This window comes from Peromyscus leucopus, chromosome 16_21 (assembly GCF_004664715.2).
Source record: "Peromyscus leucopus breed LL Stock chromosome 16_21, UCI_PerLeu_2.1, whole genome shotgun sequence".
NCBI classification, from domain to species: domain Eukaryota; kingdom Metazoa; phylum Chordata; class Mammalia; order Rodentia; family Cricetidae; genus Peromyscus; species Peromyscus leucopus.
Window position 1 is genome coordinate 19,052,183 of NC_051084.1, and position 20,772 is coordinate 19,072,954.

General features: G+C 55.4%; 1 protein-coding gene across 1 annotated transcript; it reads left to right on the plus strand.

Annotated features, from left to right (window-relative positions):
- The first annotated feature begins 216 nt into the window (after window positions 1–216).
- Col6a1 (collagen type VI alpha 1 chain) lies at window positions 217–17,240 on the plus strand. Its single transcript, XM_028874288.2, has 35 exons — window positions 217–659; window positions 1,416–1,545; window positions 2,830–3,030; window positions 4,526–4,685; window positions 5,006–5,134; window positions 5,217–5,237; window positions 5,411–5,431; window positions 5,516–5,560; window positions 6,406–6,459; window positions 6,928–6,972; window positions 7,092–7,118; window positions 7,568–7,594; window positions 7,693–7,737; window positions 8,025–8,078; window positions 8,275–8,337; window positions 8,723–8,785; window positions 8,870–8,923; window positions 9,012–9,047; window positions 9,387–9,449; window positions 9,832–9,894; window positions 11,021–11,083; window positions 11,304–11,366; window positions 11,657–11,707; window positions 11,915–11,950; window positions 12,210–12,272; window positions 12,448–12,513; window positions 12,717–12,752; window positions 13,159–13,195; window positions 13,507–13,515; window positions 13,970–14,103; window positions 14,501–14,610; window positions 14,721–14,904; window positions 15,019–15,199; window positions 15,668–15,697; window positions 15,850–17,240. The coding sequence occupies exons 1-35, from the start codon at window positions 539–541 to the stop codon at window positions 16,470–16,472; spliced, it is 3,108 nt and encodes a 1,035-aa protein (XP_028730121.1). The 5' UTR covers window positions 217–538; the 3' UTR covers window positions 16,473–17,240.
- The last annotated feature ends 3,532 nt before the right edge of the window (window positions 17,241–20,772 follow it).

The following is a 20,772-nucleotide window of genomic DNA, read 5'->3' on the forward strand; positions in this document are numbered from 1 at the left end:
AGATCAAAATACCTTCGGCAAACAAGTCTTTAAACTGGAGAGGCAGCTATAGGAACATCTCCAACGCCCGAGAAAACAGCGTTTGTGGGAGTCAGCTCTCACACCAGTAAACTGGGCTGGTCAGTCCCACAGGCGGTGTTTGGAATGAAACTGCCAGAAATATTTCCTGAAACTTCTTTTGGGATCACATATTTCGTCCACACTACATTTCATTCTTTATTACACAGGGCAGTCGACTACGAGCGAGCAAACGTCCCACACGCTGTGGCAATTGGAATCCCACAGCCCAGGAGTATCTCAGATCACAGTCTGCCAGAGGAGAGGGGCTTTTTCTCCTCAGGGTTCCGGAGCCCCAATGCTGTGACTCACTCAGCTCTGAGGCCCTCCCTCTCCTCTCCCCCTCCTCTCCCGGCACCTCCCTCCCTCCATCCCTCCCTCCACCCTCCCGCCAGCCAGCCCTGGGCTCTAACTGCAGCAAGCAGAGACAACTTCTTCCTCTCTCATCACCAGCGCCCACCCTGACCCTGGCCCACACTTGATGGTGACCTGCAGGCCAGCCAGAAACATGAGGCTGGCCCACACTCTGCTGCCCCTGCTGCTACAGGCCTGCTGGGTGGCCGCACAGGACATCCAGGACTCCAAAGCTATTGCCTTCCAAGGTAAGTGAACTGGTGGTGCTGAGTAGCTGTATTTGGCTGCCCGAAGGCCTGGAAGGAGATAGACTCAATGCCCACCCCCCTCCCCCGACCCGGGTACTGTCCCTGGTCCTCTTTCATCTTCGTCCCGTGGAGAGCCACCAAGAAGGGGCCTTGTCCCTTATCCAAGCTTGCATTCCACCCAGTTCCCATCTTGAAGTAGCGGAACACTCAGCTCCCAGCCGCAAGGCCCTGGAGTCCTGTCACCCCTCGCTAGGGAGGTGACCAGGCTGGGAAACCCCAGGGGGACCTACCGAGGGGAGCCTGTGGCCACCACTCCCGGTCCGTTTTCTGTCCTGAGTGAATGACCATCGGGGAGACCCAGAACTGCTCTTCTCTCTTTGATAGCCGGTATAGGTGACCTGTCCCTTCACACCTCAGCATGAGGTCATGGCTTGGAGTCGAACCTGAGAACATAATGAGAAATAATCCAGTTCTCCCAGGCAGCCCCTGCCCTTCACAACTGGCCAAGGCCACTCTAACTGAGCGAGGCTCTGTTCAAGGGGCAGGACACCCTGGGTGTCACTCAGACGCCGCTGGGTGTTGTCTACCAGGCAGGTGATGGGGTGGGCCGCCATCACCTGCCCAGAGCTCTGTTGCTGAGACTGGATGGTACCTCAGGGAGCCCCTGGCCCAAATGGGGATATGTGAAGGGGCCTGGTGCTCCCAGCGGGGCTCAGGGCATGGCTAAGTGACCTTATGGGACCTTCCCTGGCTCAGACTGCCCTGTGGATCTATTCTTCGTGCTGGATACCTCGGAAAGCGTGGCCTTGAGGCTGAAACCCTACGGGGCCCTGGTGGACAAGGTGAAATCCTTCACCAAGCGCTTTATCGACAACCTGAGAGACAGGTAGTGTGAGCTTGCCTTGGCCGGTCTTAGACCTCGGGAGGGGGTGGACCTGCATGCAGAGCTGAGCCTTAACTTCCCACTCCAGAAGCCACAGCCCAGAGCTCCGTCCTGTGTGAATGCAGCTGGGGGGTGGGGGTGGGGGTGGGGGCAGGTGTGCAGGGGATGCAGGAGTAAGTGTGGGACGGAACAATGGGGAGGGGCCATCTTGTCAGCAGGACTGAGGAGACCATGCTGAGTGTAGAGACTTGGAGTCTCCGTACTCCAAACACAGACAGGAGTTTGAGGAGTCAGCCCGATGTGTCACTATGCCTGATGCCTAGAGCCCTGCATGCAGCTGGACCCCACCTGGTCCACGCGGCCATCAGAGTTTCTGCCTAAGTCCTGGGCCAAACATCCCAGTGTCCTCAATACAGGCGGGGAGGAGGGGGGGGAGGGGACATAGCACACTTCATTCGCTGCCTCCTCCATGGGGCACTGAGGACGGAGGGTGTGGCTGGGGACAGGTCCCGAGGAAGGGTGTAGGTGGTGAGCCTCCCCCCCCCCCATCAAGGTTCCTGCACAGTGGTCAGTCAGTGTGAAGACAGGCACTCAGCCAATCCAAGCCTCCACCCTACTAACTACCCATCCAGGGCCCAGGTCCTGCCCACAGAAACGTGGTCCCCGGAAGACTGGAGTGAACCATCCACCCCCAGGGCTGCCCACATCAGGGACCTTGGAGATCAAAAACCTGAACTTAGAGAGAATGTCTCTGGGGTCGTAGGAAGGAAAAGGGAGGTCCAAATGCAGAAGGCAGTGAGGTGTCCTCAGTCCCTTTACTCGGTTTCTATGTCTCAGGATCCCACGCATGATATGGGTGGAATTACCTTTTACTACAGAGGCCGTGGTCACCCTGTCTCCTGAAAAACCACATGGGCCACCATAGCAGACCTCTGAGAGCTGTGTACCGAGCAGGGTAGAGGCAACTTGGACCCACTTCAGAGCTCCCCATGTCCTATTTAGAACTGGCCCGTGCCTGCCTCTACCCTCACCTATCCCTCTGCAGTACATGGGGGTCCGGAACCCCAGCTGGGGTCATGCTTACAGCTCAGCTGAGACTCAAGTTAGTTTGTCCAGCTAGGCCTACTGTGTGGCTCCAGGACAGGGACCGCCCCTTTCTGTCATAGGCCCCTGGGCCACCTGCCCATCTGTGAGATGGGGACGCAGCACCCTCGCGTGGGACAGCAAGTCCCTTCCTGAAGGTCAGGGTGACGCTCCCCTCAACCTCATCCCCCCTACGACTCACAGGTACTACCGCTGTGACCGCAACTTGGTCTGGAATGCGGGTGCGCTGCACTACAGTGACGAGGTGGAGATCATCCGAGGGCTCACGCGCATGCCCAGTGGCCGCGACGAGCTCAAGGCGAGCGTGGATGCGATCAAGTACTTCGGCAAAGGCACCTACACGGACTGCGCCATTAAGAAGGGGCTGGAGGAGCTGCTCATAGGGTGAGTGGTGCAGGGCCATTCTCAGAGTCTGACCCTATCAGCCGGGACCAGTCTCGGGCGACTCCAGACACAGGCCGTCTCAACCCGTGGGCTATGTACGGGGCCTCCCTTACCTGTTTTTCACGGCCAGGTGAACTTCCGCCAGGCTGCCTGTCACCCACCGAGCACCGAAGTGACTGGGGTCTAGAGACTCTATCTCAGGGGGCAGTGTGCCTATCGCCACCAACCTTTTCACCTTGCCAGAGAGCGCGGGGCCATGCCCCAGTCTCCACCCACCCACGTGTCTATCCACTGTCTCAGCTGGTGAACTAAATGGCCCTGGTCACCCCCCAGAGCAAGCGGCAACAGAGACGGAGAAGGAGAGAGAGAGAGACAGAGAGAGAGAGAGAGAGAGAGAGAGAGAGAGAGAGAGAGAGAGAGAGAGAGAGAGAGAGAGAGAGAGAGAGAGAGAGACCAGTTACCGCAGTCCAGCTTGCCTGGAACCTCCCAACCAAAATCCTTCAGCAGTGGACAGAATGGCTTCCGCTTCACTTCCTATCATGTGTGGGTCTGAGGCCCTTTCCTCATATGGCTAGATGCCTTCCCACAAAGACCCAGGCATTGAGCTGATGGGTGACAGGTGGCTGTGACCCTGCTCCTTCCCAGGACGCCCCATGACCAGTAGGGTAGGCACAAGCTACACATCCACCCAGCCTCCCACGGCATCAGCTGCCCAGTGCAGCCAGCTCAGGGGAGAGATCCCTGCCCCTCACCACTCCTCCCTTCTGTGGTATTCACTGAGATACCCCAGCACTGTGAGGCTGCAGGGCTGAGCCCCATTCCAAGGCCCATTTCACCCTTCCACGTTAACACCAATGCATGATGACGTTGCACGGGATGGACAAGACCCCATCTCCCCTCTGTAGCTGTAAGAGTGTCTGGATTGAGGGCATGGCTTAGAGCATGGCCGCCATGTACAATCCACAGAATAAACTTGAAGGTGGATGTTCTAGAATGCACGTGGTGTGGCTTCCAGCATGTGGAAAAGCCCTGATGTCTGTGTGGCCCCCGACCCCACTCTGACCCCTTCCTCAGAGAGGCCCATTGCACTGTTTCGGGTGAAACAATTCCAGGCTATCTGTGAGTCCCTCTACCTCCTACATCAATTGCCTTCCACAGGAGCCCTCCCTGAAGTAGCCCAGGGTCACTCCTGGCTCTCTTGTCTCAGAGGTTTGGGGTCCAAGGCATCTTGAGATGATGCCCACTTAGAGTGCAAACTGAGGACCCGTGTCTTTCCTGGAAGTGTGCACCTCAAAGATGTGGACATGCAACAAGACCTGATACTTTATAATTACAATCAATGGTGAATCCTGGTCCCTGGGTGACAAGGGGACAGCATGTCCAGAGCTGCCTCGGGTCCTTCTCCTGGACCTCTGGCCACCAGCTCTGAGGGTCTCAGCTCTGGCTCCCAGGCTCTGAGCCCTAGAGCGGGGCCTCATGCTACCCACCTCTCCAGGGGCTCCCACCTGAAGGAGAACAAGTACCTGATCGTGGTGACGGATGGGCACCCTCTAGAGGGCTACAAGGAACCGTGTGGGGGCCTGGAAGACGCAGTGAATGAAGCCAAACACCTGGGCATCAAAGTCTTCTCTGTGGCCATCACACCTGACCACCTAGTAAGACCCCACCTCCTTTTACGCCCTCAACGCACAAGATGGAGGGCCTCTGGGCTCCTGCCTGCTGGGTCCCTGAGCCACTGGCGCCCTCTTTTCTGCTATTGTTTGGGTACACACAGACCGTCTGTTTCAAAGCCTCTCCCTCTCTGGGCCCCTGGGTCGAGACATCCCAGTAGATAGTCCTAGCCCTTCAAAGGGCTGACCCCACCCCACTGAGGAGCTTGGGTATTTCCGTACTGGCTCTGTAACCACTACCCAGTTCACAGTGGCGCACAGACTTTTTTGGAGGTAGTTGATTCTCTCCTCCTCCATGTGCCCAGGAACCACGCCTAAGCATCATCGCCACAGACCACACATACCGGCGCAATTTCACAGCCGCTGACTGGGGCCATAGCCGCGATGCAGAAGAGACCATCAGCCAGACTATTGACACCATTGTGGACATGATTGTGAGCACTGACTTCTTGGGGGTGGGGGAAGGCGGGCTGTGCCCAGAGGAGAGAGTAACTCACGCTTTGGTTTCCATTTCAGAAAAATAATGTGGAGCAAGTGGTAAGTGCTTCCCCTTGAGCTACGAGTCAGGGCCTGAGTCTGGCACAGGGTCCTAGCTCTGGCAGTGGGTCCCCCTGTTGGAGTGAGTGTCCCGAAGCCCTTCCTTGTCCTTGTTGGGGCACCCACCCACTGCTTTTGGATTCTGACTGATCTCCTACCCCTTTCTTCCACAGTGCTGTACCTTTGAGTGCCAGGTAAGTGTGGCCCACCTTCCCTGCTGGCCCCTTGACCCTTGTCTAGGGTCTGGGGATGAATAGGGTCTCTCTTGTTTCTTTCAGGCTGCCCGAGGACCTCCTGGGCCCCGAGGTGACCCTGGCTATGAGGTGAGTGGCTGAAATTGCTTTGCTTCTATTGAGATGGAGCCACTGGCGCATGCCTTTAATCCCGGCACTTGGTAGGTAGAGCCAGGCGGATCTTTTGTGAGTTCGAGTCACTGGTCTACAGAGCGAGATCCAGGACAGACACCAAAACTACACAGAGAAACCCTGTCTTGAAAAAACAAAACAAAAAGATGGAACCACTGGAAGCCATAGCTCTGTGCCCACCTCCTTGGGAACCTTGTACACCCAACACTGGCTGGGCAGGTGCCTTTGTCTGGGGAGAAAGTGGGTTTGGGGTGTGGGAGTTGGGGTTGCAGAGCCCTCTGCTTGTGATCCAGAAGGCTGCCTTTGGGCTCAAGGGTCAGTTCGACATCCGCTTGATTCTTGAAATCAAAGGGCCTTCTGGTGGAGCTGGGAATGAAACCGGGGGTCCAGGCCCTACTGTGACTCACGTGGGACAAATCTGAACACCATGGGAGATGCTGAGGTCAGGTCTAGGGTGGCTCTCCTGCCACATGGCCATCATTCACAGGGCTGAGCTACGGCCCCCTCAGGGAGCATCCATGCTGGGTCCTCCTGTTCCTCTGGACCTGGAGCAGCACACCAGCTCAGCCCCGAGAACTTGGGGGCAGAGGCACAGCTCTAGGCCCAAGTCCAGCCAGGGTGACACAGCATGAGGAACGGGAGGAGGACTCCCAGAACCCAGGCATGGCCAGAAGAACTCTGGAGCCTGGTTGGAATCGCTCTGAAGACCCTTTTCATGCCCAAGGGGTCTTGCCCAGCTTTCCAGAACAGATGGGCATGGCTTCTGACCTGGTCTTCCTGAGCTCATCTCCTCTGCCTTCCAGGGGGAACGAGGAAAGCCTGGCCTTCCCGGAGAGAAGGGAGAAGCTGGAGACCCCGTGAGTATGGGTTACTGTCTGCATGAGGATGGGGACAAATGCTGAGAAGCCTGAGGCTGGGGATCTGAGCCTTAGAAACTTCCAGAACAGCAGCTCTGAACACAGAGATCACACAGCCTGTCCTTTGATGGGGGAAGAGAGGCTGCCCCAGGGGTCAAGCCAACAAGCCCAGGACCTCTGCTTTGGGCCATGATCAGTCTCATGGCAATTCCCCTTCTTATCTAGGCCTCCTCAGGGTGACCTGGCTCCCCTCCCTCTCCTCTGGGGTACTGTGTCCCTCCCCATCTCCTCCCTCTGGGTGTCCTGGGTTTCCTCCTTGTCATGAGATCTTGGAGACCCTCTAGGGAGCCTCACAGCAGATCACTCAAGGATCCTATGTGGGTCTTTCTGCAGTGAGAGGTGAGGTGGGCTGAGTGGGACCTTCCCCTGCTCTCCAGGGATGTCTGACTATCTCCTGTTCTGTTCCAGGGAAGACCCGGGGATCTTGGACCAGTCGGGTACCAGGGTATGAAGGTACGTGTTCCGAATGCCCAGTGACCTCTCTTGGGTGGAATGGATCAGGGTTTGGTGGCCAGGTGCAAACTGGTCTGTACAATAACGTACCCTTTCTTCTTCTTCTGTTTGGTTCATAGGGAGAAAAAGGGAGCCGTGGAGAGAAGGTGAGTGAGAGCCAGCTTCAGGGTTGTCCCTCTGGGTACGGAGAGTTATCTTGACTGATGACCATCACAGGGCGATAGCTAGTGTTTCTGTCACGGGGAGCATGGGGGAGTGCCTGGGGGGGGGGTGCAGCTGGTCTCCTGAGCTCTGCTGCCACCTCAGGCCACCTGGATCAGAGAGGACGGGGGATGGAAAATGTCACTTTGTCTCAGTGGGAAGTTCCCAGAGAGCCTCCAAATGCAGGCCCTGTCCTCTTCCCAGCCCATTCTGTCCTGTGTCCCCGATCACCACAATTCTTGCTCTCTTGGGTCGAAGGGATGGTGTTGCATTCACAGTGGGTCCACCATACTGCACACGCCTCACTCCCACCTAATGGGAGAATGGAGGTGTGGTGGAGGCTGCCCTCTGCTCCAGCGAGGGGACTACCTCTCACCCTCTTCTGTCTCCACAGGGCTCCAGAGGACCCAAAGGCTACAAGGTGAGTATGGCTGGGTCGAGGAAATAAGTGTTGTTCATGGGCCAGTGCGAGAGACATCTGCCCTTTGTCTAACCTTCCTTTGTCTCCGCGTCTCGCAGGGTGAGAAAGGCAAGCGTGGCATTGACGGGGTGGACGGCATGAAGGTAATCACAAGGCAGGGGGGCTAAGAGGGTGGGTATGCTGTCTAAGAAGAAAGGTGGACAGAGCCAGGGGCCGTCCCAAGTGCGCAGGTGCAGTTCCTGTGGTGGGCCTTCCTGGGAAACTTGGAAGTGAGAGTCAGGTGATGTTTCCTGCCCTGGACCCAGGTCGTAGTAAACCTCAAGTGACTCACTTAAGTTCAGAGGGCTCCTGACTTTCCTGGGAGGGGCTTGGATGGACAGAGCTCAAGTCTCTGCTCAACCATTCCAATCTTGATGTTTTCTTCTCCCAGGGGGAAACGGGGTTCCCGGGACTACCAGGCTGCAAGGGCTCGCCAGGATTCGATGTAAGTCACTTCCTCTTCCCCCCTATATTTTGGAATCATAGTGCTTGGGGATTTGGTTCCACCCTTGCTATACCGACTCCGCCCAATGGCTGTATGTGAATTCATTTGATTCGCTTGTTCAGTCTGCGGGTGGCGCTTATCTGGGGCCCATGGGGGTCTTGGCTAGCTGTGACCTGCATTTCCATCTTCCCACCAGGGCATTCAAGGACCCCCAGGTCCTAAGGGGGATGCTGGTGCCTTTGGCCTGAAAGGAGAAAAGGTAGGTGACAGGCAGCCCCAGAGAATGGGGGTTTCAACATCCACTAAGGTTCAGGTCCCATTCCTCCTGGCTCCCACAGTGTGAGGGACAAGCCTGGCTCTGAGAAGGGCAGCCATGGAGCCTCAACAGGCAGGCTCAAGTTTGCCATTAACCATCAAGCATCTCAGTCTGGACCTGAGGAGTTTTAAGGCTGAAGTGGTCCAGGGTGCGCTATGCAGATGTGGGTGAATTGTGAGGACCTTGGGAGGTCAGAACTCTTCCAGAGTTGGCTGGGGTGACCTGAGGTTTGGGTAAGAGAGTGTAGTCACTGGACCCAGGTCCTGATGTGGCTTCCAGTGCCTGGGACCATGGACCAAGCGTCCATGACCTCTCTGATCTTCCCCAGGGTGAAGCTGGAGCAGACGGTGAGCCTGGGAGACCAGGGAGCTCAGGGCCACCTGGAGATGAGGTGAGATGACGTGACATATGAGGAGATGGGATGAGCCTCGTGGACACTGGGGCTTGTGGTCATTCTCAACTTGTCCTCCCCCAGGGTGATCCGGGAGAGCCTGGTCCCCCCGGAGAGAAAGGAGAGGCTGGTGACGAGGTAAACACCCCATCCTTGTCTATCCCCACTTGCGGGCTGAGTACAGGCTTGTGCACAGACTAACATACGCTATTTCTCCTTGCCCTAGGGGAACGCTGGCCCAGATGGTGCCCCTGGAGAGAGGGTGAGTCAGCTGAATGGGCACCACACTACTGTCCTCACCATCAACAGGAAAGGCTTGTGCAGCCTGGCCTGGGCCTGACCACTGTAGGTCCTTGGTACTTCTATAGACCTTGGCTAGGCAGGAAGCCAGACCCTAGCCATTCTAGATTTCACCTTGTGTGCTGGGCCTTGGGTCACTTGGCAGTCTATGGAGGTAGGTGGCCTGAAGAGCACAGAGGCCTACCTCTGGAACCATCTGGCAACAGAGACAACTGGGGAAATGATTGGGCCTGGCCTTCAAGCTCCCACCCTTCCCAGCTTTGGATCTCAGGTAGCCTCATGTCTGCTCTTCTCCACACAGGGTGGCCCTGGTGAAAGAGGACCTCGGGGGACCCCTGGTGTGAGGGGCCCAAGGGGAGACCCGGTGAGTCATGCCTTGAGGCTATCTAAGGGACACACTGAGGCTGGAGTTGAACATAGATTTACAGAGCCAACCATGCAGCCTAATTGGTGTCTAGACCTCAGCCCTCCAGCCTTCCTATGGAGGGCTGGAACTGTCCAGGGCTCTGCACATCCAAGGTAGGGCATCAGCCGTATCCCATCAGAGGCTTGCTCATTGGTGGGCCCGACCGGAGGAGGAGAATCTAGAGCCAGCCTTGGTCTACAGTTTTGAGTTCAGCGGGCTCTTTCAACCCTCACCAGAGTGCCTCAAGTGCTGGCCACCGAGATAGCCTGCGACTCCTAGAGCACATTGCTGGTGGCCATGTGGCCTCTACCTTTGCACTCATGGGCTCATTTCTCCCCAGGGTGAAGCTGGACCACAAGGTGACCAAGGAAGAGAAGGTCCTGTCGGCATCCCTGGAGATTCGGTAGGAAGCCTAACGTATTGCAGGGAACCGTGAGGCCTCGAAGCTTGTAGGCTCACACATTGCTCAGTACTAAGCTAAGTGCTTCATTCGGGTCTTCTGAAAGAAGTTTTCCTGGTGGGTCAGCATGGGGGACCTCCTAGAGACGTGTGTTCCTGCTGACACCTAATGTCCACACTCAGAGCTAGCCTGGGTTTGGCTGGGTATGGATGTGCGTCAGTACTCAACACGAGGCCAAGGGATGTCCTGGAGGCTGTGGGACACGGTCACTTGTAGACTCCATGCCACCCTAGATCTCTGGCCTTGAGCTGTTATGTTTACAGGGCCTGGTAGTGTGGGAGTGAGGGGTAATCGGGACCGGGCCACCCACACAGGGAGAGAGACTTTGGCCATGAGACCAGAAGTGAGTCCCTAGTCTGTGGGGTGGATGGAGATGAGCTCTTTGAGTCCTTGGGAGACATGAGTATGAGACTGGATAGAGGTGAGTTTGGGAGAATTAACACACAAGAGGTTCCATAATCTAAGGGTGTGGGTAAGGTCTTTCAGAGCTCATGTTCAGGGAGCCAGGGCTGGTACAGCCAGGCTCAACCCAGAGACACTGGGGCTTCAGCTCCCCAGACCAGGTACAGTCTCCAGAGCCATCAGGAGGGAACTAGGCAGATAGGTCAGACGTCATGCCTGAGTCTGTCATTGTCCTTGTTTGTGTCCATGTGGTCAGACGTCTGGTAAGGAAGGGGCTGAAGACTTGTTAAGAGAGACTACTTATGGAGGTACTGCCAGGGGTAGACGTCCCTCCCAGGCCAGTACAGCCATTGAGGGCTCATGAACAAAAGGAAGACAGCCACATAGCCTGGGACCTAAAGAGAAGGCGCCAGCTTGGATAGCGGAGAGGAGGGACCAGCAGGGAGCCCACCCTGACCACACCCCATGCCGGCCACTGACCCCACCTGTCATGAGGCCCCGAGGGTCCTCCACCCCTGTGTCCAGGGGTCCTAGATGGCAGTGGTGGAGCCCACTTTCTCCATAGGAGATAGAACCCCCATGGTCTGGGACTCTCAGTTCTCAGGGAAGGAAGACAAGTGTGGCCTGGGGACAGTGAGCTGAGCTCCCATGGTTCTTAATCCCCCAGGGTGAGGCTGGCCCCATTGGACCTAAAGGATACCGAGGTGATGAGGGTCCTCCAGGCCCTGAGGTGAGTACATGCCCACTGCGTTGCTATTCACCTAGGAGGCCAGCCCTGAGTGTCACCCTGAGGATGACCCTGGTCCTGTAGCATCTCCCATACCCCCATCCCACCTTTCTGAACCTGGTCTTCCCTCTCTTGCCCTGGGAGAGACTGGGTCCCAGGGGGCATAGTGTGCCACAAACTCACATTGTCTATGGCCTGGCTGTTACCTGTTCCTCTCCTTTAGGGTCTCAGAGGAGCTCCAGGACCTGCTGGACCCCCTGGAGACCCGGGACTGATGGGTGAAAGGGTGAGCATTTGGGAGAACAGCCCAACTGAGCCTACTGCGGGGTCACCAGAGACTCAGCAGCTGGGCTTTGCCTTACTCGGCCCCTTGGGGAGGTGCTGGGAGGGGGCGGATCCACAGTCAGCTCTCAGGGATGAGGATGCCTCAGGCAAGACCCTCTTACTTAAAAGTTCAATCCAGGGCAGACCTGGGGAGGGTTTTTTTCCACCTGGCTGGGGACACAGCTGTCCTGGACTTCCCCCAGGCATCTAGCCACCATCTCACATGATGACGGCAGCTCTATCCATTCTCAGGGTGAAGATGGTCCACCAGGAAACGGCACAGAAGGTTTCCCCGGCTTCCCTGTGAGTGCTATAGGCCTCCCTACGTATCTACCAAGACCCACTTGGGATCCCTCTGGCCACCCAGGCACCTGGCTGGATGAGATAGATCAGAGCCATCAGCTCGTCCAGGCATTTGGGACTGAGCCCATCCACCTGTGGTTCTCACTTGGCTGTCGTCAACCCCTGCCTCACTGGACTCTGGAATAACCATCCTATCTTCCTTCACAGGGATATCCAGGCAACAGAGGGCCCCCTGGCTTAAACGTGAGTATCCCCACAATGCCTCTGTCAGGCCATAGATGTGTGTTCACACTGCACACATGCACCTGCATGGGCTTGCACAATTAACACCCCGTGAGCACTTTTCCACATGGCATCAGGCGGCATGCACATGCACTTAGAAGTGACTCTGGGGTCAACATCACTGACTACTTCAAGGACACTCCATCCATGTCTCACATTCATCTCCTCTGCCTTCCCTACATCCTAGATCCCACTAACCCATGTGTTTTGTCTCCCGCAGGGCACCAAAGGCTACCCTGGCCTCAAGGGGGATGAGGGTGAAGTTGGAGACCCGGGAGACGATGTAAGTGGGGTGAGGGGCCGTCTTTCAAGAGTGTGAACCCTGCAGGCTTTGCTCACTGGAACGGAGGAGCAGGGGAGGCTGGAGATGTCCTCTGAGGAGCCGGAGCAGCTGGGCCAGAGTGAGGGCAACTGGTACACACAGCTACTCCTGCTGACCCCACGCCGTTTCCTTCCAGAACAATGACGTTTCACCCCGTGGGGCCAAAGGGGCAAAGGGGTACCGAGGCCCAGAAGGACCCCAGGTAGGTGATGTGGCTGCAGGGGTTATGGGTGGATCTGAGACAGGGCCATATGCAGCAATTAGAGGTGAAAGCCAAAAGACTCACGGGACCAGACTTGTCCCAAGGGCAACTGGAGACGCTGAGGTCCCTAGAAGACAAATAGTTTAGGAATCCTTGGGCACAAACTCCCCATTTACAGTTGTTGTCTGCTCTTGCTCTGACAGGGACCTCCAGGACATGTGGGACCACCTGGGCCAGATGTAAGTAGGGTGTCTGCAAATGAGATCTGGGGGCTGCCCACTGTGGCCATGAATGTTGATGGGGCATTAGTGAAACCTGGATCTCCCAGACCCTGTTCACAGATGGGGGCGTCTGGGACAGGAGGCATGAAGCCTTGCACTCAAGACCGCAGGGATGTGTGATTACCATGGGACATGGGATGACTATAGGGGACATGAGATAGCCGTGGGAGACATACAGCCATGGGGGACACATGACAGCTATGTGTTGGTAACAGCATCATATCTTACATTCTTGGGGGGCATTAATCCAGGAACACTCTAGTCTGTAAGAAGTCCCTCACAGATCCAACCCCCAGGGGCTTCTCAGGGACCACCGGGGATGCCTCAGCCTAAGCCACATTAATATTCTCACCTCTCTCCCCAGGAGTGCGAGATTTTGGATATCATCATGAAAATGTGCTGTGAGTATCTGAACCTTAGGGGGACTTTCTTAATGAGCCAGCAAGTCCCTGGCAGCCACGGGGGCCCAGCATCCTGCTCCAGAAGGATCTCCGAGAGTGGGAGGCATAGCCAGGCAGGGCCTAGGTGCTACTGAGATTGGCAGGTCCCCCACATGGGAGAACCTGGGCTGGGCTCCACATGCTCTGAGATTTCAGGGACCCTGAGATGCTGAGGGTCTGGCCAGAGCTAGGTGAAGCTAGGCAGAGCAGGGCAGGGCACACTTTGTAGTGTGGAGCTGTTCTATTTAGCGCTCTTTCTCCTCTCTCCTCAGCCTGCTGTGGTGAGTGCTACCTCTCCACTCCTGGGGATTCCTGTGCAGTGTTAAGTGGACCCGTATTGGCTCTGCAGTGGGCTACCAAAGAAGCAGCCATGCATTCATCCACCTTGCTCTCTTACCCATCTGCCTTCCCAGTGAGCAGTACCCTGGGGTCACGCAGGCCCAGGACACTGCTATTCCCTGTGCTTTCTCCCTAACATTTTGAGGAACCATCAACAGGCTGGAGCAGGAACCTGACCTCCAGGCCTGTCCTATTCACTCTTCCACAGGATGAGAGTCAGGATGAAGGGCCAGGGTGGGCAACTGTTGGGTCTGGTCAATGAAGGCCAACCTGGCATGCCTAGCTCCCAAGGAGACATGGGAGAAGACTCATAATCCACAATGTGGGGTGGGACCATGGGGGTACCGAGAGAAGCCTGTAGAAGGGCATTAAGGGCTGGCCCATCCCACCTCCTAGAGTGCACATGCGGCCCCATTGACATCCTCTTCGTGCTGGACAGCTCTGAGAGCATTGGCCTACAGAACTTTGAGATTGCCAAGGACTTCATCATCAAGGTCATTGACCGGCTGAGCAAGGATGAGCTGGTCAAGGTGAGTATAGGTCAACCTAGGTTCACAGCCAACAGAGAGCTGAACCCCGCCACCTCAGCTTCCTGGCTCATCACTGGATACATTGGTTTGTATATTCATTGAGCTGGTCGGAGCCTGCAGCAAAGCCAAACGCACGTTTAATGTCCACGGACGCCATATGTATGCATTTTCACCATGCGGCACAGAGAATCTTGGCAATGGGTCCAGAGCTCACCCTTTAATGACGGAACCTGGGAGGGCTATGTGCAGAGCCTTGGGGACCCGTGGGAGTAGTTATAGAAGGCCCTGCGTGAAGGAGCATCCGGGGCCTCAGGCCTCAGGGCAGAGGCCCTTGGCAGGCTGGGGTTCTAGGCCGCAGGGGTGTTGGACTCCAGATCTGATGGTATCTTTCCTACAGTTTGAGCCAGGGCAGTCACATGCAGGTGTGGTACAGTACAGCCACAACCAGATGCAAGAGCACGTGGACATGCGAAGCCCCAACATCCGCAACGCCCAGGACTTCAAAGAGTGAGAGGACTCCCCAGATCACGGCCCCATCCCTGGTCCTAGAGTGGGCCTGGCCCAACCAGGAGCCTGACTCTGGCTTTGACCCTGGTCTAATCTGTCTTCTTGTGCAGAGCCGTGAAGAAGCTGCAGTGGATGGCTGGCGGCACATTCACGGGAGAAGCGCTGCAGTACACCCGGGACCGGCTGCTTCCACCCACCCAGAACAACCGGATCGCTCTGGTCATCACCGATGGGCGCTCTGACACTCAACGGGACACAACACCCCTCAGTGTGCTCTGTGGCCCAGACATTCAGGTGGGCGGCTGCACAACCCCACAGTGACTGAACAGGGCCTCCTGAAAGCATGGGGACTGTTCTCCAGGGAAGAAGTACAGAGTCAGGCTGACCCACGCGACCCGTCCTCTGCAGGTAGTTTCCGTGGGCATCAAGGATGTGTTTGGCTTTGTCGCGGGCTCCGACCAACTCAACGTCATTTCCTGCCAAGGCCTATTGTCACAAGGCCGGCCAGGTATCTCCCTGGTGAAGGAGAACTATGCCGAGCTTCTAGACGACGGCTTTCTGAAGAACATCACGGCCCAGATCTGCATAGGTGCGTGCTTGAGATCAAAGGGCTGGGTGGGCAGTGCCAGGGCCTGTCTTAGACGTGTCCCCTCAGCTTTCTGGGACTGTTTGGGCTAGGAATAGCCCTCCTCAGAATGCACCTGACCCTGTCACCTCAAAAAAGACTGTGACTAGGCTGTGTGGCACTGTCCAGGGTGACCTCTGGCCCAGCAGAACAACTTGAGGGCAGGTGTTCTTGTACCCACACGCATGGGCCAAGGTCTCCACCCCAACACCACGGGTACATTGTATGTCAACCTCGTGTCGGTCTGACTCCACAATGTGGACAACCTGGTCAAGGGATGCAGTTTGTGCCACATGCATGACGGGTAGTTGGTCAGTCGCATGGTACAGTGCCTGACCTTCAAACCACCTCCCCTCCTCTGAGGCTCAGAGTGGGCATAGTGCATAGGGTCACGGAGGCATGGCATTCACTTCTTCCAATTTCTCTTTCCAGATAAGAAGTGTCCGGATTATACCTGCCCAAGTGAGTACAAGGACCGGGAAGGACAGGGTGGGAAAGGCCCCACAGTGCTCTGGGTTCTCTCCTTTGGGGCTTGGCAGCTCTGAGAATCTGGGTGCTCTCTGGCCAGTCCCTTTCAGTTCATCCAGTCTCAGGCCACTGTCTCTACCCCACAGTCACGTTCTCCTCCCCGGCTGACATCACCATCCTGCTGGATGGCTCAGCCAGTGTCGGCAGCCACAACTTCGAAACCACCAAGGTCTTCGCCAAGCGCCTAGCTGAGCGCTTCCTGTCGGCAGGCAGGACGGACCCCTCCCAGGATGTGCGGGTAGCTGTGGTACAGTACAGTGGCGTAGGCCAGCAACAGCCAGGGCGGGCAGCTCTTCAGTTCTTGCAGAACTACACCGTGCTGGCCAGCTCTGTGGACAGCATGGATTTCATCAATGACGCCACAGACGTCAATGACGCCCTGAGCTATGTAACTCGTTTCTACCGGGAAGCCTCATCGGGTGCCACCAAGAAGAGAATCCTGCTGTTTTCGGATGGCAACTCACAGGGGGCCACAGCGGAGGCCATTGAGAAGGCTGTGCAGGAGGCCCAGCGTGCAGGCATTGAGATCTTTGTGGTGGTGGTGGGCCCCCAGGTGAATGAGCCCCACATCCGTGTGCTCGTCACCGGCAAGACCGCGGAGTATGACGTGGCCTTCGGTGAGCGCCACCTATTCCGTGTACCAAACTACCAGGCCCTGCTTCGGGGTGTATTCTACCAGACAGTCTCCAGGAAGGTGGCACTGGGCTAGAGGGCCACGCACGTGGCTGTGAGCGTGGGGACACGCTCTGACCGGCCTTCCTGCCCTTCCCACCACTGACCAAACAGGAGTAGGGAAATGTGACCCAAATGTTCCTGACCAACGGGTCAGTTCCACTGTCTTAGAGGGAATGCTGAGATGCACACTGTTGGCTTTGTATAATGTCCTCCGTGGCTCACCCGAGCTCCTGTCTATATTCCTCCCTCGATTTGTCCTTGCTGACCTCCCTCCGCATCTGGGCTTCCCCCAGCCATCTCGTCTTCCTCCTCGCTGCCCCTAACCATTTCCACACCATCCCTGCAGCTTCTGTCTGTGTCGAGTCTTCCACACTCAGAGTGAAGCAAAACCTCGCATGAGCCCAGCTTGCCGGGTTACGGCTTTTCGGAAAACTGAGATCAAGAGCATTTTCAAACACACAATCGTGGAGCAGACGGCTCCTCTTCATCAGGTGCTTGTCAGTGACCGACGTGGACCTTGGTCCTGGCCCCTAAGAGCGGCTCAGCATGAGCTGCCGGAAGTGCTGGCTCCCGCCTCTTGTCCTTGCACTCTGTGAGCAAAGGTGCTACCCACGCAGAGGCTTAGCCTGGACAGTTCACACTCGAGTGTTCTGTCAGAACCAGCCCAGAGCTCCTGTTCCTCAAACTGGTGACTTGTCCTCCCTTTTGAAGACTTCCTTTAGTTAGTTTTGTCATGGTCCCCCCATGCTCCCCTCATCTGGCCCAAGCCGGCTATCTCTGCCAATAAAGGTTTCCATTTTTCTCGGTGCCTCTTCCCTTTATCCACACACACACTACCCAACACTCCTGGAAAGAAGCCAATGCCAGACAGACCACGGGGCCGAGGAGACGCTGCCCTGGCCCATGGACACGGCCCATTTGTTTCTGAGAGGAAGAACCCAGGGGCACAAAGGCCTTCCCACACCAGGGAGCTGGGATGCTGAGGTACATACCACCCTGCAGTGCACACTCAAAAGACACAAGGGCCTGATGGGCTTGTCCAAACAGATAATTCCAGACCACCTAGTCCCAGCCAGATCACTCCAGTTCCAACAAAACTCAACCAAATGAAATCATATCCAACCAGAATAAATAAGACCAAATGATATCCAATGAGATTACACCAGACCTAACCAAATCTAACCTGATTAGACCATGTCTAATAAGATCCAACATGATACATGGACCCAAACACATATAAACCTGATATAAATCAGATCCAACTAGATACACTAGGACAAACTGCACTTAGCCAGATTAAATCAGATCTAACTAGATTAAACTGGAACCAATCAGATCTAGCCAGATTAAACTGAAACAAATCAGATCTAACCAGATTAAACTGGACCAAATCAGACCCAACCAGACTATACCAGCTCCAGATTACATAAATCTAAACCAATCCAACTAGACCAAACCAGATCCAACCAGATTAAACAAGACCAAACCAGATAATAACAAATCAACTCAGATCCTAGCAGATTATACCAGAACCATATTATACTAGATCAATTCATGTCCAAACAGCTTAAACCAGCTCCAACCAGATTGAACCAGATCTAACCAGATGAAGACCCAATAGACAAGTAACTACTAATTCTGCTTCTAAAATCCAGAAGTCCATAAGAAGAAGATGCCTGGATCGGTTGATAGTTCCTCAGAATGAGGTGGGAGCCTGCCATGGCGCTGGCTGTGCCTATGGCCTGGAGATGGCCTGTGGCTTCTGAAATGGCACCCGGCAGGGTGGGGGCTGCAAATGCAAATCTGGCCAAGTGGTGAAGGATGAGTGCAGCCATAAGAGTCCCCAAAGCTGTGTTCTCCATTCTTGGGGAGTTGGGAGGACAGGAAGTGGAATGGCTGACCCGGGAGGCAGTGGTGTCTGGGTAGGGTGTGGGGACATCCACACTGGAGTGCTTCACACATGGCATAAAACCCACAACAGAAAAAAACAAAAAAACAAAACAAACAAACAAAAAACACTAGACCAGTGGTCCTCAACCCGTGGCTTGTGGCCCCTTTGAGAGGGTTGATGTCCCTTTCACAGGGGTTGCCCAAGACCATCAGAAGACACAGATATTTGTATTGCAATTCATAACAGTAGTAAAATTATAGTTATGAAGTAGCAACAAAAATCATTTTACAGTTGGAGGTCACAATGTGAAGAACTGTATTAAAGGGTCGCACCACAGGAAAGTTGAGAACCATTGTACTAGATCTTTTCTGCTGATGGAGGGTAAGTATCCAAGCAGAACTGGAAAGAGAAAAGACTGGGGAAAGTCAAGGACAGGGACACAGTGAGGAACCCAGAGGGGCTGCTAGCCTTGGCCACCCTGTCTCCATTCAGGCATCAAGCTCTTTCCTCAGTTTCCCCACCACAAACTAGCTTAGGAACACATGACACTTGGCTGCCTGGAAGAGCCAATCACATCCTTCATCCCTATGCCCAGGAGCTAGGAGGAGGACCAAAGGCTGGATTGGAGCAGGGCAAGGAGCCTGAGCTGGGAGGGAGCAGGGAAGGTATTTACTGTGTACTCCCTTCCCTACTACCCAGACCGCCTGGTCACTCCAGGTCTGCAGCCCAGATCCAGGTAGGCCTTGACAGTCACCCCAAGGTCCCCCACCCCAGAGGCTTACTGTGGTCACCAGTGACTCCAGGCATGAGGGACTACTGGGCCTAGTTGTCACAGATGCTTGTTGGAGCCCAGTGGAAATCACTACTCTCAGAATCAACTCCAGACTGAGAAATTGAGATACAGTGGGGGACCTGGCCATTGTCACAAGAAGCCAGTGGTTCCTGCCACATCATCTACTAACTATTCCTAAGCAGGACCCTTGGCCATTTCGGCCCAAACCTGAGCCCCCTGAATCTCTAATCCCTCTCCTTTATCCCTTTGAACCTCCTACCTCTTTCCTGGATTTTTCTTGGCCATGAATAACAACAGGAGGCCAGACAGCGACAAGTAGCTTCTCAGCGTCTGGCTATGCCCTGCCTCCCACAGAGTGAGTCTTTAGTCAGTCAGCCCTTCTGCACACATAGGCCAGCACAAGGTGCCCACAAGGCCAGTAGAGGCTGCAGGTTGGTGGATGACTGAGCCCAGCTGCTCATGCCCCATTCTTCTGAGATTGTATCAGCTGTCCTTCCAAGGGAGCTCCAACAGCTGGAGGCTCTGGCCGTCTCCACATCCTCCTCTCCCATCCCTTGCCTCTCTCAATGCATAGTTCCCTGGACAAAGGTCTCTGATGCTGTCAGGTGTCACTCGAGCCAGCTCAAAATTCTCCTGGACAGTGGGAACCAGACACGTGGGTTTCCCCCTAAGACGATAATGAGTCTTTAACTCCTGGAAGGCTGGCAGGGAATCCACGGGGCTGTGTACAGGCCACACTGCCCACCTAAGTCCATGATCTGGGGATCCCAGCAGGTCTCCTGTCATTGTCTCTTCCTTTTTCTGAAAAGCCAGGGTTGGTGAGAAATCTGGAGTGTCACTTGTCAGAAGCCTCTACCACGATGACCAGAGTTGAGGAGGCAACATCTGGACCCAGTTCTCCTTATAGGAGTATGGGGCTACTGTTCCCTCCTAACCATAGGAGGTGGCCCATGAGAGTATCTGAGGGACTGTGTGTCCTAGCAGACTGTCAGGGCTCAGATCACTGGGATCTGCCAGTTCTGGGGACATAGGGTCTGGGTAGTCTACCTCTGTTACCTGATCCCATAATTTGACTCTCCCATATCCAACAAGAATGGGGAATTAAAGTCTCTGGCCTCCCCTTCAGCTCTTCTCAAGCAGAAACTGCTGTTTTGAGGGCTGTCTGGTTCCTGAGATGGTTCTGGAGTTCGCAGACCATGGGTAGTTTGCAACCTCAGGCTGGCAAGAGCTCTCCAGAGCAAGAGGGAGGCAACAGAGTAAACTGTAGGCGGATCACAGCGGAGACAGCGTGAGGACAGCAAGTGTCAGTCCCCCCGGACATCAAGGAAAGGAAAACCAAAGCATAAACCTGCCCATGGGTTGTGATGAGCAAGCCTGGCGTCAAGAAGCCATTGGGAGAAGCTGGCTATAACTACTGTGCATTCCTGAGGGTGATGTAAATAGTGACACAGTTTCAAAAGTGCACGAGGACCTTTCTTGATTCTGTTTTGTTTGACGGAGAGACTTGAGATGCTGGACCCTCAATGGCCATTAGACATCAGCTTTCAAGGCCACATGTGGTGTCTGCCTTTAACCCTAGCACTTGAGAGGCAGGGGGATCTTGGGAGTTCAAGGTCAGCCTGGTCTACATACAGAGACCCAGGCCAGCCA